The 15,004-nt window shown below is 38.0% G+C and overlaps 1 protein-coding gene across 1 annotated transcript in view; it reads left to right on the forward strand.

Annotated features, from left to right (window-relative positions):
* The window catches only part of MYO3B (myosin IIIB), a 201,752-nt gene that overhangs the window by 88,918 nt on the left and 97,830 nt on the right, over positions 1 to 15,004 (forward strand). The window contains exons 13-22 of the mRNA XM_064453241.1: positions 2,459 to 2,542; positions 3,513 to 3,715; positions 4,080 to 4,178; positions 4,775 to 4,889; positions 5,273 to 5,399; positions 5,543 to 5,753; positions 6,841 to 6,988; positions 7,915 to 8,068; positions 9,994 to 10,082; positions 10,796 to 10,925. Of these exons, the coding sequence (XP_064309311.1) occupies positions 2,459 to 2,542; positions 3,513 to 3,715; positions 4,080 to 4,178; positions 4,775 to 4,889; positions 5,273 to 5,399; positions 5,543 to 5,753; positions 6,841 to 6,988; positions 7,915 to 8,068; positions 9,994 to 10,082; positions 10,796 to 10,925 (1,360 nt within the window). The remainder of the gene's footprint in view (positions 1 to 2,458; positions 2,543 to 3,512; positions 3,716 to 4,079; positions 4,179 to 4,774; positions 4,890 to 5,272; positions 5,400 to 5,542; positions 5,754 to 6,840; positions 6,989 to 7,914; positions 8,069 to 9,993; positions 10,083 to 10,795; positions 10,926 to 15,004) is intronic.

The following is a 15,004-nucleotide window of genomic DNA, read 5'->3' on the forward strand; positions in this document are numbered from 1 at the left end:
TAACCTAGTCAGGTATGGGAATTCTGAAGAGGACACAGTGGCATAAGAGAGACTAAAAGGTCAAATAAAATGATAGGGTTACCTGACCAATATAGGCTCCTGGACACCCATGAAGTCCTGGCAGTTGACACCAGCGGTAGAGTGTTGCTGCACGCTATGATTCTAGATTGTCTTGCACTAGGTATTGCAATAATTTACACCTATGTAAAATAGGGTCTCAATGCCATAGCAGTTTAACAGAGATTGAACCACTTTTCCGTTGTATTGACCCTATCAAGCAATGGATAAGCAATTCAACTACAAGTCACAAAAAATAGGAAGCTTTAATTTTTTTTTTTAGTAAACTATATTAAGGATAAGTCTAATATAAATGTATTAAGATTGTAACTTTGTACTCTTTCTAATTTTATATGCTCTATGCACATGCATATTGAGGGCTAATAATTATTTTTATTTATAAAATCCTCCTGATTTTATCCTGCCCATCACACAATGATTCATAGAAAATGCTTTTTTAAAATCACAACAGCAGAATAAAATAACAAAAAAACCTGCAATCAAAAAGTACTGAGCAAAGAAGAGAAATAAAAGGGGCATTGAAGATGAAGAAAAAGGAGTTCTACTGAATATGTGGACTATGCTGGCCTGAGAGATGGCTAGTACTTCTGGATTGGTTTATATGCTCTTTGATGGAGGCATTAAAGAAAACAAGTACTCCTGTAGAATAAGTTATGTGAGAACTTGTTACATGGGGAAAAAAATTAGTTTTGAAATCAGCCTGTCAGGCTAAATTTGTACAGCTTTAATATTATATGTTTCATACCTGTTTAAGAAGTAATTTGCATTTAGACCTAAATCTGTGTCCTATTTTCTGTTTGCAAAGGATTACAGGAGCATGTTCATCTCCATTACCTGGCCAATGTTATGTTGGTTCTTCAGGTAAAGGTGCATTAGATAAACACTGTAGCCAGATCAAAACTGTATTGATGCTGTTTTGTTTACCCATTGAGCTTTCTCTTGTATTTTTCTGTGAAGCCTGAAAATTGACTTCAAGTCTAACATTTCTCCTGAAGCTAAAGTCAAGTTCTGGACAATTCTACAAAGAGTTTTATGAGTTCTACAAGAACTCATGGGCTTGAACTGTGTAAACTGTTGTGCATGACTTCTCTAGTCACACAAAGACAATTAATTTAGGTATTGTAACCCTGTAAATCCATCATTGGGCTGTTTCCAAGAAGAAGAAAAATACCTGACAAGAAGCAAATAAATGAGCTGCAAACGTCATATTGCACACATTATTTACAGTCAATCCCTGCACCTGCTGTCAGGCACCACAAGATACCACCAGAGAACTGCTACATATTTCAAACCTATTCACAAAGCTCAGTTCTATATGAAGTGTCATTGCATCAAGTATTTTAGGGCCTTGTATCTTCTCCCAGCCAAGAATCTTGTATGTGTGGTGCAAATAATTTTCAAGTGTTTGCACAAAAACCCACAAATCTAAGCAATTGCTCAGTGTTAACATTTTAATTATATTGCAGCTGATACTGTACCTTAAGTAGACTAATATTTGTACTGTTGATCAGTGGAACACGTGAAAAAATGGGAAAATAATAAATGCTGTTAGAATTCTTATTTGCTATGACCTGAAGTGTTCACGCTTCAGTGTTCAGTGTGAAGTGGCCTTCAAGTACTGGCCTTCTACTTCCATCTCATTCATGAAGTGTAACACCAGAGAGGAGGATACCAAGTGATTTAGACCATTCTAGCTAATCCCTGAGTCTGGAAGCCATTTGGAGAGCCTATAAAATACCATGTGTTAAGGACAGCTGACTCAGGAAGAAGATGGATACTTTCTTCCAGAATCGTCCAATGAACAGATGCATATTTTCCTGAAAAGTTCAGATGCTAGATTGCTGTTCTATCTTGCATATCAGCATCAGAATAACCTTGCTACACAGCAGCAAGTATTTAAGATTATTTTTAAAGCTAGGACCAGACTTTGGCCAGTGTATTAAATACAGCTGTATCCTGTGTTTCACGTTAATTCATATAAAGTCAACACAGCTTGGATGCACTGTTGAATTATGAGACGTCGACTGAGCTGTGGCAATTTTCTGAGTTTTAAGCATTTGAAACAAGCCACATATGTGCATAGTGTGTGTTAGTGTGTAGATATGGTCACCTATTTGTGTGTCTTGGCCCTTAGAAATTCAGCTGGTGCTTCACACATATGCACATTGCTATCAGGCATTGCAAGATGCATTGTAGTAATCTAGGGAATAAATTATTACACTGAGCTTTTGCTTATCTTTCCTTTCAGAAGGGAGTTGAGGGAGTTGACCTTTAAAGTATTTTGTAGTATTTTGGTACTAAATAACAGATAGGCGCAGTAATAGGTGAAATCGACCATGTGGTGAGCTGTACACTTAACTGTTTTGTTTTGTGTGTTCAGTGCATTATCATCAGTGGGGAAAGTGGTGCTGGAAAGACAGAAAGTGCCCATTTGATCGTCCAACATTTGACCTTCTTGGGAAAGGTATTTCTTAGCCAATCATGTAAAACTATGAACAAATCCTCCCAACCCCACCCCCAATTTCTGCTTTATTTAATCTTTAATACTTAAAGCTGTTCTTGTGAGTTGTCCCACTTGAGTTAGGGACAAAGTAATCACTCATGTGGGAGTATTGAATTAAGATACTAGAGTGTGACCCACACCAAGCCATTCAATATTTTTTAAAGAGAAGGTGCCAGGTCCTGAGTGTTCAGTGCCTGTAGTTATCTACAGTGTTTATCACATATACAATTGTTTATTTATACAACCGTATGAGGAGCAGCTAAAGTCACTTGGTTTGTTCAGCCTAGAGAAGAGGAGACTAAGGGGAGACCTCATCACAGTCTATAGCTTCCTCACAAGGGGAGGAGGAGGGGCAGGTGTTGATCTCTTCTCTCTGGTAGCCAATGACAGAACCTGAAGGAATGGCAGGAAGATGTGCCAGGGGAGGTTTAGGTTGGATATTAGGAAAAGGTTCTTCACCCAGAGGGTGGTGGAGCACTGGAACAGGCTCCCCAGGGAGGTAGTCATGGCACCAAGCCTGGCGATGTTCAGGAAGCACCTGGACAACACCCTCAGAGATATGGTGTAAATTGGGGTTGTCCTGTGTAGGGACAGGAGTTGGACTTGATGATCCTTGTGGGTCCCTTGCAATACAGGACATTCTATGATTCTATGAGATGTGTTTAGTTTTTTATTATTTTGGTGTTTTAACTAATTATATGGCACCACAGAGGCTAGAACAATTGCAGAGAAAGAAGAATATGGTTTTTCCTACCTGCAGGAGAGTTCCTCATCAATTTGTTAGCCCTGTTGTTGTATAAGTAGAAAGGTTAACAGAGTATCTAAGTCCATACAAGCATAAGAAAGGGATGCTATGCTTTTGAAGCAAGGATTGGATTGTGGGTAAGCAATATATTCTTTAAATGATTCTTCTGATCTCTGTTCTGTCAAGGCCAATAACCGAGCTTTGCGTGAGAAAATTCTTCAGGTGAATCCTCTCGTTGAAGCATTTGGGAATGCCTGCACTGCCATCAATGACAACTCAAGTCGCTTTGGAAAATATCTGGAAATGATGTTTACGCCCACAGGAGCTGTAATCGGGGCAAGGATTTCTGAATATCTACTTGAAAAATCAAGGGTCATAAAACAGGCTGTGTAGGTATATTAATTGTCTGTTCTTTCACATTTCTATAGTGTTTGGATTATGTTTAATTCCCAAAACTTCTTTATTTTAAATGCTGTCATGTTTGCTGCTAAAGCAGTGATCCTTTGTGCAGTGCTATGATGCCAAGAATAGTCAGTTAGGTTCTTTTGGAGTGGAAGCCAGAGCTGCTCCATTCTTTGGAGAAATATTGGGGTTGGCTGGGTTTTCTGTTTCACAGAAATGCTGCACCATTAAAACAAGTGAGAGATTTGCTGTCTACTCCAGTGAGCCCATGAAAAGAACTTCTACTTTTACATTGTACAAGATGCCACAAGAATAAACGTGTACTTTAAAAGGATACTTTTTTTTCCCCAGGGGAGAGAAAAATTTCCATATATTTTATTATATTTATGCTGGCCTTTATCATCAGAAGAAGCTTTCTGAATATAGACTTCCTGATGAAAAGCCTCCTAGGTAACTATCACTCACTTATTTTAACTTCTTGTTGTAATTAGCAATTGATCAGCTCTTGCTTTCAGTGTGATGCCTTAAAATCTCTCTTAATCCTCCTCCATCCTTTAAGGATCTTCTTTAATCCTCCCAAGCAAAGAAGAGAATGGACAATAAGGCATTACATTATTTTTATTTGTTTGAGAACTTGAACTATTTAAAGAGGAGCAGGAAGAATCAAGCTTATTATTATGTAGATATTCTGTCATACTTTCAAATGAGGACAATCACCTTATAATTTCTTACTGTAGTGCTTCAGTAAGAACCCAGTCTATGCTTTGGGGTTGTGCTTTTTAATTGGTATTTGTACTTTGGGTGCATTTGTATTGGGTGAGGGGATGTGTGTAAAATGTTGGTAACACTATAATGGATATTAACAAAGAATAAGCAAAATTAGTGCGACAGAAACAAAACTTCTTATGAATTAGCAACAAAGTATATAATTGGAAGATATTGAAATAAATGTTCTTTCCAGTTACTGAGGTACTTGCATTGAAGTCACTGGAGGTTGTACTGCCATATCTGCTAGTATGGCTTTTTCTTTCTCCCACTCTATTTAGATATATTGATAATGAAACTGGAAGAGTAATGCATGATATTGTTACTAAAGATTCCTATGGAAGACAATTTGAAGCGATTCAGCATTGCTTTAAAATTATAGGATTCACTGATGAGGTAAGAAATCCAGTTGCTAAACCACCATTGACCTTTATAAAAAACACCTCCAGTGCTGCCTGTGCACAGGCTGTCATTTGTTTTTGTGGATCCACACCTGTGCCACAGAATCTCTGTGGCAGAAGTGAACTGGGAAAGCATAACCACACACTCAGAAGCCAAAACCAGCCTGAGTTCTCAACTGGTACTCAGGCAAATATATTCACAATTCCATATCACACTTTCTGTGTCAATACGAGCTTACTCGAATTTGTAGAACTTGGTCTCAGAGCAAGCTACAAGCTTTAATAGCCTTTCCAGTGCCCACCTTTTTCTTTCATAGCCTAAATATATCTATATATCAAATTGGATTCCTTAAAAGTGCTTCTTGTCATGTGTTACAGGAAGTGTACTCAGTGTACAGAATTCTAACTGGAATCTTGAATACTGGGAATATTGAGTTTGCTGCCATTTCTTCGCAGCACCAAACAGATAAAAGTGAAGTTCCCAACCCAGAAGCCTTAGATAATGGTAAAAACATTTTAACATTGTCAGTTCTATAATGCGATTTGACTGTATTTGTGAGAATCTCTAACTCATGGTAACAGGTGGGCAATGCTGGTGATTTCCACTGCATAATCACAGTCATGTATCTTTTTTCCAATGTCTTTTAGCTGCTGCACTACTAAGTATTGGGTCAGAAGAACTTCAAGAGGCCCTAACCTCCCACTGTGTTGTAACACGAGGGGAGACTATTATCCGAACAAACACTGTGGACAAAGCAGCTGACGTGCGAGATGCCATGTCTAAAGCACTTTATGGCCGGCTCTTCAGCTGGATCGTAAATCGTATTAATACGCTGCTTCAGCCAGATAAAAATATATGGCAAGTTACACATCACAGAATCATGTGTGTTTATTGTACATATGTCTTTGCATATTTTTGATTTTGCAGAAAGGGTGCTCGGTTTATTTTGGCTAAGGCATCAAAATGGCTTTCATGCTGTGATGCTGAATTCTGTTTCCAGGACATTAACTCCAACATTTTCAAAGAGCTGAGTGGAATTTAGCTGCTGAAGTCAATGAAAATTGTGTGGTTAAAGTGCTGTACAATTCTTTAAAAAGATTCTTCCTATGTAGTGAACATCAAAATCATTCCAAAGGCTGGTAGATAATTGGAGTACACTGAAAATCTTTAGTATATATTCACAGTCCATACAGTCCTTCTGCTTTTGAAAGCTAGTAATAAATATGATCTTGGATTATTATTTTGCTGCTACTTGAGATGCAAGTGATTATTTTTTATTTTCATAATTACAGAAATGTTCACATTGTACATCCTTATGATTTCATTGCCAGGTACTGATCTGGCTACTTTGGTCTTTTCAAGCAGCTGTAGAGATCTTTAGAAACAAGAGAACCCACTAGGTGATGTGAAAATGCCTCTGATCTGAGATCTCTACTTGGCACTTCACTATATCATATCATATAAATATGTCCTTATCCATACTTGCAGTTCTAGTGGTGACTGCGGTATACTTGAGCTAGCACATGGGCTTTCAACAGTCCAGCTTGTAGCAGCAGCAGACTTGTTAATTACCCCCTGACTGAGTAACAAAAATAACAAAAAATAACAAAAAAGCTTGACACCTTTTGTCTACCTGGAGGAGCAGACAATAGATTTCTTTGGGATCTGCCTATTGAAACCACTTTTTTTAATATGGCTGCTAAGTGTCTGTTACTATGTACCTATGATTCTCCTGCCTTCTTCATGGAACTTTGCAAGAAACAAGTGGAAAATGAAAGTGTTAATGATGCTGAACAAATGCACAAGTTGTCTTAGGCTCAAATACACTTTTTCTCCTCTCTCTTTGCAGCAGATTGAGTCAATTATGCAATCTTAGTTACCATGTTTATTTTTATTTTAACATGGTGTTGCTCATGATGAATTTTGTTCGTGTTTTCACATGCAGCAATGCTGAAAATGGGATGAATGTTGGGATACTAGACATATTCGGATTTGAGAACTTCGCAAGAAATTCCTTTGAACAGCTGTGCATAAATATTGCTAATGAACAAATCCAGTTTTATTTCAATCAACATATCTTTGCTCTTGAGCAGGTAAATTCAACTCTGATGATGTCTAGTTGGATCAGCTGTTCTGAACCATAGATCATATTCAGGAGTACATTATAAACTATAAAATGGGTATGTGGTTGAAATGCAGATAATGACATTACCTGGGGGTGTTTGTTGACAGCCAGATGACATAAGCCAGCAGTGTGCCCACGTGGCCAAGAGGGCCAACAGCATCCTGGCTTGTATCGGCATTAGTGTGGCTGGCAGGAGTAGGGAAGTGAACATGCCCCTGTACTCAGCACTGGTGAGGCCGCACCTTGAGTATTGTGTTCAGTTTTGGGCCCCTCAGTACAAGAAGGTCATTGAGGTGCTGGAGTGTGTCCAGAGAAGGGCAATGAAGCTGGTGAAGGGTCTGGAGAGCAAGTCTTATGAGGAGAGGTTGAGGGAACTGGGGATGTTTAGTCTGGAGGAGAGGAGGCTGAGGGAAGACCTTATCACTCTCTACAACCACCTGAAAGGAAGTTGTAGTGAGGTGGGTGTTGGTCTCTTCTCCCAAGTTACTAGTGATAGAATGAGAGGAAATAGCCTCCAGTTGCATCAGGGGACGTTTAGATTGGATATTAGGAAGGATTTCTTTACTGAGAGAGTGGTCAGGCATTGGAACAGGCTGCCCAGGGAGGTGGTGGAGTTGCCATCCCTGGAGGTATTAAAAAAACATGTAAATGTGGCACTTTGGGGCATAGCTTAGGAGACATGGTAGTGTTGGGTTGATGGTTGGAATTAAAGATCTTAGAGGTCTTTTCCAACCTTGATGATTCTCTGATTCTGTGATTATCTGACATCTTCCAGTTGAAGTTCTGTAAATAATGTTGTTGGGGCCTATAGAGTATTGCTGTGCATCATAAATGTCCTAATGTTGATGCTGCTTTTACTGGTTCAGTATTAAAACTGTGCTGGTGACTGTGTAGGTGGAATATCAGAATGAGGGAATTGATGCTACTACAGTGGAGTATGAGGACAACCGTCCACTTCTAGATATGTTCCTCCAGAAACCCATGGGTCTCCTGTCTCTACTGGATGAAGAAAGTCGATTTCCTCAGGCAACAGATCTAACTTTAGTTGGTATGTGCAAACAAAAAATCTGGGAAATAACAAATCATTTTGAGAGGGTGGAATGACGTCTTCACTAAAGTTTTACTAGCCTAGTTGTCCTGCTGATGCTGTGCCATTTCATTTGACATTTTAAGTATATTTTTCATTGTGCTTCATCATTTTTCTCTGCTTACGTGTTTTCTGTTATATTGCAAAAGTTATCTTATATATCAGATGTCAAGGGCTTATTGTCCTTCTGGTGTTACAAGCAAATAACCTGTACCTTGTCCCTGTATGTGAAGTACATCAAGCAGCATTTATCTCCATTTACTGAAGGTAAGGTTGAGACATAGTTGAATCTTGTGTCTAGGACCACCCTGTGAGCAGCATGAGTGTTGAGAGTAAAATTTAGATCTTCCAGGCTCCTAGGCCCATGTTTATCCAATTAGAAAATACTGTTTCACTCCAGATTATCTCATCATAAATAGAAACTGTGTGTTATTTCTGGTGTGCCATCTGGCTGAATATTTCCCTTCCTTCATGCATATTTTACGTATATTTTAAAACATCTTGGTGCCAACTTCAAAATTCTATTTACTAGAGCTACATTTTTACCTGGAATATGAAACAGAGAGTTCCAGTTCCTTCAACGGAATGTGCAGCAGAGACTCACACTGTTAGCCAGAGGAAAAATAACAGCTGCCTGTTAAATTGCATGATATACATCACTTCTACTAGGCTGAGTTGAGACTTGAGTTTAGGCCACAGATAGAATGAATTGTATGGTTTCATTCCAGTCCTCATTTGTGTACTAAAGCTGTGTGCTGCCCTGTGGGTCCTATAAATCAGTTAATACTGAATATTGAACTTACACTTTCACAGAGGCACTTTACTTGGTCCAGTGCCAATCAGTCTTACTGCTGATCTGTATACAGTACAGCAGGATCCCTCAAGGAGATAGCGAAGTGGAATATTTTGCCCTCTCCAGATGTGCCAGACAATCATTAATTCCACCCCCTCCCCCCCCCCAAAAAAATTCCAAACTTAGTTCTTTTTGCTTTAAATACAAGCTTGATTAAACATTAATAGAAAGAAAAATCTAACATGAAATATTAATGGATTCCAACATTAGAATAAACATTTTGATAATATTTTCTGACCTGTACAACATGACAGAGAATTTTATTAATTGATTCTGGCCTTAGGTCTCTAGTTGCTTGTTCAGATAAAGAAATATAATAGCAAGGTTTACAGTATCAGCACTAATTTCATTACAAAATATTAAAGAGCATACAAAATATCACAGGGCATAAAAGATGTTTTTCTTAGAAAGTGGTGTATCTTTTCCTGTCAGCTCTTTAGAGGTAGTCATGGGAAACAGAGAGCCTCTTTAGAAGAGGTTTTAGATAGAAGCTTCTTTTTCTGTAAATGTCCAAAGGTAAATGAGAGATGGTCCCAGCCTGAAGACATTAATATATACTTAAAACATGATGCACAAAGCTAAATGAATGGGGAAAGGAAGATAAGGAAAATACAAATAATAGGCGTTTAAGCAAGCGAGATACATGCACAGCTTTGAATGTACATAGTTGAAATAAATCCACCCCAAACCCTATATATACATATAAGCAAATTCATAGCAAAATATGAGAAGTCGTCACACCTTCTTATTGGTCCCTCTTATCTAATAGTTTTCCACGCACAGAACTATCCACAAACAGTGGGATTTGAAAAACAGACTTACTGGGTTAGCTTAGAACGAGCTGTTCCATTCAGAAGTGGCAGCTTGGAAGAAAGCACAGAGAAGTTGGCACACAGCCATTTCTGAGCAATCTGATAATATATGTGTTTATAGTAGTTCTGGCTTCTTGAGCAGCAAACTGTCCCTAATTAGGATGACAATTTTAGTCAGTAACTCTAAGTCACTTATATCAATGTCTTTTCTCAATCTCTAGATAAATTTGAAGATAACTTACGATGCAAATATTTTTGGAGACCAAAAGGAGTAGAACTGTCATTTGGTATTCAGCACTATGCTGGAAAGGTAAGGTCATGTGATTTTTATTTAGTTCAAATAACAGTGATATGATCATTATTTGTTTTATCTAAAGTTTCTGCATTATAATTTTTTTCCTAATTTTAAGAAACAAAATTATAAAGTTTACGGAAACCTAGAATCTACAATAACATTTTCATGTGTAGTAGTCCATTTTAGAACCTATCCTTAGGGCTACTTCAGAAATTCTGTAGACAGTAACCACCTTTTATTCTGAAAGAAATCTGGCACCAGAAACCATTACTACAATCATTTCAAAGGAGCAACTCTCGAGCCAGAACAGGCTTCGCAATTGTTAACATCGTGTGAGTGCCACAGTAGTTCTCTGTGTGAGTGCATATAAGTATACAGATGAAATGCAGTGTAAAACAGCATCTGTAATAGAACTTGAAATTCTATAGAGAGCATTGGAAAGACTGAAGCTAGCTGGCATAGATGTTTTCTTGTACTCTATAGCACCTAACTTCTTTTGTTCTCATTAGTTCACATATTATTTTATATGGGGAATAAGGGTCCAGTTGTTTCACATAACATGAGCTTTGCTGTACCCTTTTAAGTCATTTGCAGATAATTTATTCATTGGCTTGTCAGAGCCAAACTCACTGGTCTACTTGGTCATCTTGACTGTTGACATTTTAAAGAACACAGTAGTTTTTGGGTACCCTTTTTGGCAACATTTCTAATTCAGTTTCCCATGCTAGGTATTATATGATGCCTCTGCATTCCTTGAGAAGAACAGAGACACTCTTCCTGCTGATGTAGTGGTGGTGTTGCGAACTTCAGAGAACAAACTTCTTCAGCAGCTGTTCTCTAGCCCATTAACAAAAACAGGTATTTTCTGCACAGCTTTTCTAATATTGCAACCTATTCAGCTACCTACTCCTCTAAAACTCTGAATGTTTCTGGACAAATTTTTAAAATTCTTTTTCAGCTCTGCTCTTTAAAGTTTCCTAGATATCTAAAATGTTATGATTTTTTAAAAATAATATGTGGACACGAATTCTGAAAAACCCAGATTCATCCCTTACTCCAGATAAAGGGATATTATCTGACATGTAAGGCAAGAACTCATTCTCAGAGCGACATGAGAATATGAGAGTTTCTTGGTCCTTAGTCTGTTACTAAGATCAGTTCTCAGTTGATAGATTCTTGTGTAGCATGTCTTACAGATAATAAATTGTGTAATGTAGATCAGGTTGTTTTGGGGGCAATATCCATCTATTTAGATGCATTGATGCACTACAGAAAGTTTCTTACAAATAAATTATAAAAAATACATACTAATCTACTAGAATTGAGTTGATTTAAAGCTTATTGACATTGACTTACATGAAAGTGTGCAGATAATAAAATAGCAAGATGAAGTTTGATTACTCCGTGGATAGATGCCAGAATACCTGTAACCTATATAAACTATAGTTCTGCGTTATATATGCAAACAAGCCAACAAATGTGCACATCTCCCAATACTTTTTTACATTTTTAAAGTATTGATTTCATAATGCATACATTTTCATGTTCTCATATCATTTTCATACATGTGTTAGGTACTGCTATGTGGGCTTATTGTACAAGGGCTCTAGATGCAATTCCATGCCTGTGCAGCAGCTCTGTCTGGACTTCTGGACCCTCCGTAACCCAGTCATAGCCTCTAGTAATGCCTTTAACCTCTCTCAAAATTTCTGTGTAGAAAAATAACATCTGGGGAAAAATGTGTACTGGAGCCTTCTTTGTATATGTAAAACTGATAGCAAAATACCTGTTTATATTCCATATAGGATAGATTCCTGTTACAATGCCTCTGTTCTTTTCCTGTAATTAGGAGGCTCTGGATTACCCCCCTTCAAATTATGCTTTTAGAGGTCCCCAAAAGGTGAGGATCCAATGAGGAATCCGCTTCTCCTTTCAGTTACAGCAATTTAGATGGAGAGGGATATAGTTTAAGATGGAGTAGGATTGGTTCATGCCCAAGTGGCAAACAAAGAATCTTTGTGTCTACTTCTGACATTTGAGTCCATGTTAAACTGGTAAAAGAGATTCTTTTATTCATGCTGGATCAAGCAAAGCAAAAAAGAGCTCACATCTGGTCAAATGTGCCTCTACACTCCTCTTTACTAGCTATTTTATACCTTGGAGTTATTGTCAGAAACAAAACAGATTAAGCGTTTTGTCCCAATTATTGCAAATATTACATTTTTTATTTTATATACTATTTTTAGTATAGTGGATATTGGTGCTTTCATGCAATCTCATCTTCTGCTGGCTCTTCAGAAATATTTTCAGTGGCAACAGGACTGAACTTGGGTATTTTACCCGAGATGCGTAAAAAGTTCAGTAAGAAGATACTTCTCATTGCAGTAATGTATAGTTACTGTATTTCCACTTCTTTGTTTTGTCTCTTACATTACTTCCCTTTCTCCCATTTACCTGAATTGTATGCTTTCTGCCTGCTGTTAGAGAACATTTACTTTTCCATGAAAAGCACACAGCAAGTTGAGTGTTGTCTGTATTTCTGTCAAGTTGGTACAGGACATCCTGTTAAAAAAAAATTACTGTGCATATGCTCCAGTGCATGGTGTTATAAGAATAGCTTAAAACCCTTATGTCATTTTTATTTTTTAAAAGTCTTTGTGATTTCGCACTATTTTTTCCAGCTGTCTAATATAATTGGCACTCACATCCTGTGTTGGGGCCTCTATGTTCTAAAATCAGATTGTTGCCAGGTTTAGTTTTGGCAGCTTGCAAGATAAATGAAAGGTTCGGCAGAGAACAGAAAGTATCACTGGCTGCTTCATCTCTGCTCAGTGAAGAAAAATAATGCTATTCTCTTAACTTTCTACAAAGAGGCTTTTGTAAACAAAAGAATAGTCACTCTGTAAATGTCCCATCATACTCTGTCCATGCCTCTTAGCCCTCTTCCCTCCACTCAACATGTGAAGCATTCCTAAAGCAATCCAGAAAAAATATGGATTAAGATTCATAATCTTGATACAATTTTCTCCAGCTTTTTGTAGATTACTGACTGATGCGAAAGTTCATAATTTACATGGAAGCCATATTGCATCTTTCCAGGTAACCCTGACTTGAAATGAGCCTTTTGCCAGTATCTCTGGTGTTTTGTTTGAAGATGAGTGACAGCACATTCTCACATCTGCTTGCAACTAGCTCTGGAATTTGCAGAGTAGGTGGTTTTTGCCAAGCAGCAATCTCCAATATGTGTAATAGTCACTAGGTGGTGCTATCCCAGAAGCAAGAGGGAATTTGAGACTGGTAACATGGTCTGATAATTACTGAAAATGTGGTTCTTAAATACCAGTAAGAACAAAAAGATGCCTTTCTCACCCTGAGAAGATCCTCTGTTTGAAGTATATTTATATAACTGTCATGTCTTCCGCTGTCAAAAACTGAGTAGCTGCAAGAAAATAAATATTAGAAAGACTAAATTCTTTTACTAATTTAAGATCATGTTAATCCCTGTAATTTATCAAATATACTTATCCCCTCTTAACAAATGCTTCTATTTCACAGTAGCAGGCTGTGTAGTTTAACGGGCCAGAAATTAACAGCAGGACATTAAATATACATTTGTAGTAGTAATTTATGGCTAAGAGAGGGCACAATTACTGATATGAGACACCAGAACTTAAACACTCTGGCACTAATTTTATAGTGTGTACACCATGTTTTGTCATCTTTCAGTGGAAACTTACACACGTTCAGCACACTGTGGAATCTGTTTGCACTTTCTAGGGACCTTTAACCTCAAAACTGAATTAACATATTCTGGTTTAACCTACCAGTTCTCCCAATTGCTTTCATATTTTTCACTTTTTTCCTAGACACAGCTTCTTTTGCTGAGAATTCTGTATATTCTGAAATGCAAATAGAATTAACTCAAAATACAAGAGAGAAGTGGAGTGTTCAAAAAAAAAAGTTGCCTCTACTCCAGTTGAATATGCATGTTCCCATTCAGATATAATGCATTCCTGTTTGACTCTAGTTTTAGTTTATCACTGTTGCAGCTAAAGCATCAGAGAGGGAAGGAATCGTGATCTAGAAAACAGAGTGCCCTTGTAAGAGAAGAGGGCTTTAACTGGAAAAATTAAGGAGAGCCTTGGTACATTCACAGTGGTATCAGTGAGGAGTCAGACCATTTGACTCGCTGTCCTGATATTCAAGAATCTTTGCAGCATCACCTCTAAGTGTTGGTACCATCAGACTGCTTGGGCAAAGCACCACTGTGACTTTCTGAGTCTGCAGCTCCCTTTTCCACTTTTCCTCTTTCTTCATGTTCCCCAGCTGACCAGATCATGCTGGCAGGATAAGGACATCCTATAGGGACATGCCACAAGGGCTTCATCTTCTCAGAAAAGCTGCAGCACAACTTGATTCACTACTCTTGAAACACAATCTCTGCAGGCTCACAGACTACTAATGAATACTAATGAACAGACTACTAAAGAGCACTGCACAGAACACTAAAGTTCTGTGACTCACAGATCTTTAGAGCTTTTGTCAGGGTTGCTCCTCTCTGCCTTAGGTCCTTGCAGGAGAGGGGGGGAGAGTTGCCACCTGGAGGGAGGGAAGGGGAAATCCTCCAGCCTTCCTACCACCAAAGTAGAGATGCTGGGAAACTTCCCTGTTGTAGCTCTGTGGATCTGTAGGCCTGGGCTTGGCTGCATAGAATAAATACAGAGCTGAGTACCATTACCACTGCAGCAACGTCATGTCGAATAATTTTGGTAGCATTGGATATTGCTCACACATTCAGAGTGCTATAGTATCAATATATAATCCATTGCTAATAAACTCTCCTTGTTCATTGTGCATAAATATTTGGGCATAATCTGTCAAAGAGAACTGGGATGAAAGTTTTCACAACCTTCACTGAAAGGTTAGGACAGTGATGT

The sequence above is a fragment of the Phalacrocorax carbo genome, chromosome 5 (assembly GCF_963921805.1).
Source record: "Phalacrocorax carbo chromosome 5, bPhaCar2.1, whole genome shotgun sequence".
NCBI classification, from domain to species: domain Eukaryota; kingdom Metazoa; phylum Chordata; class Aves; order Suliformes; family Phalacrocoracidae; genus Phalacrocorax; species Phalacrocorax carbo.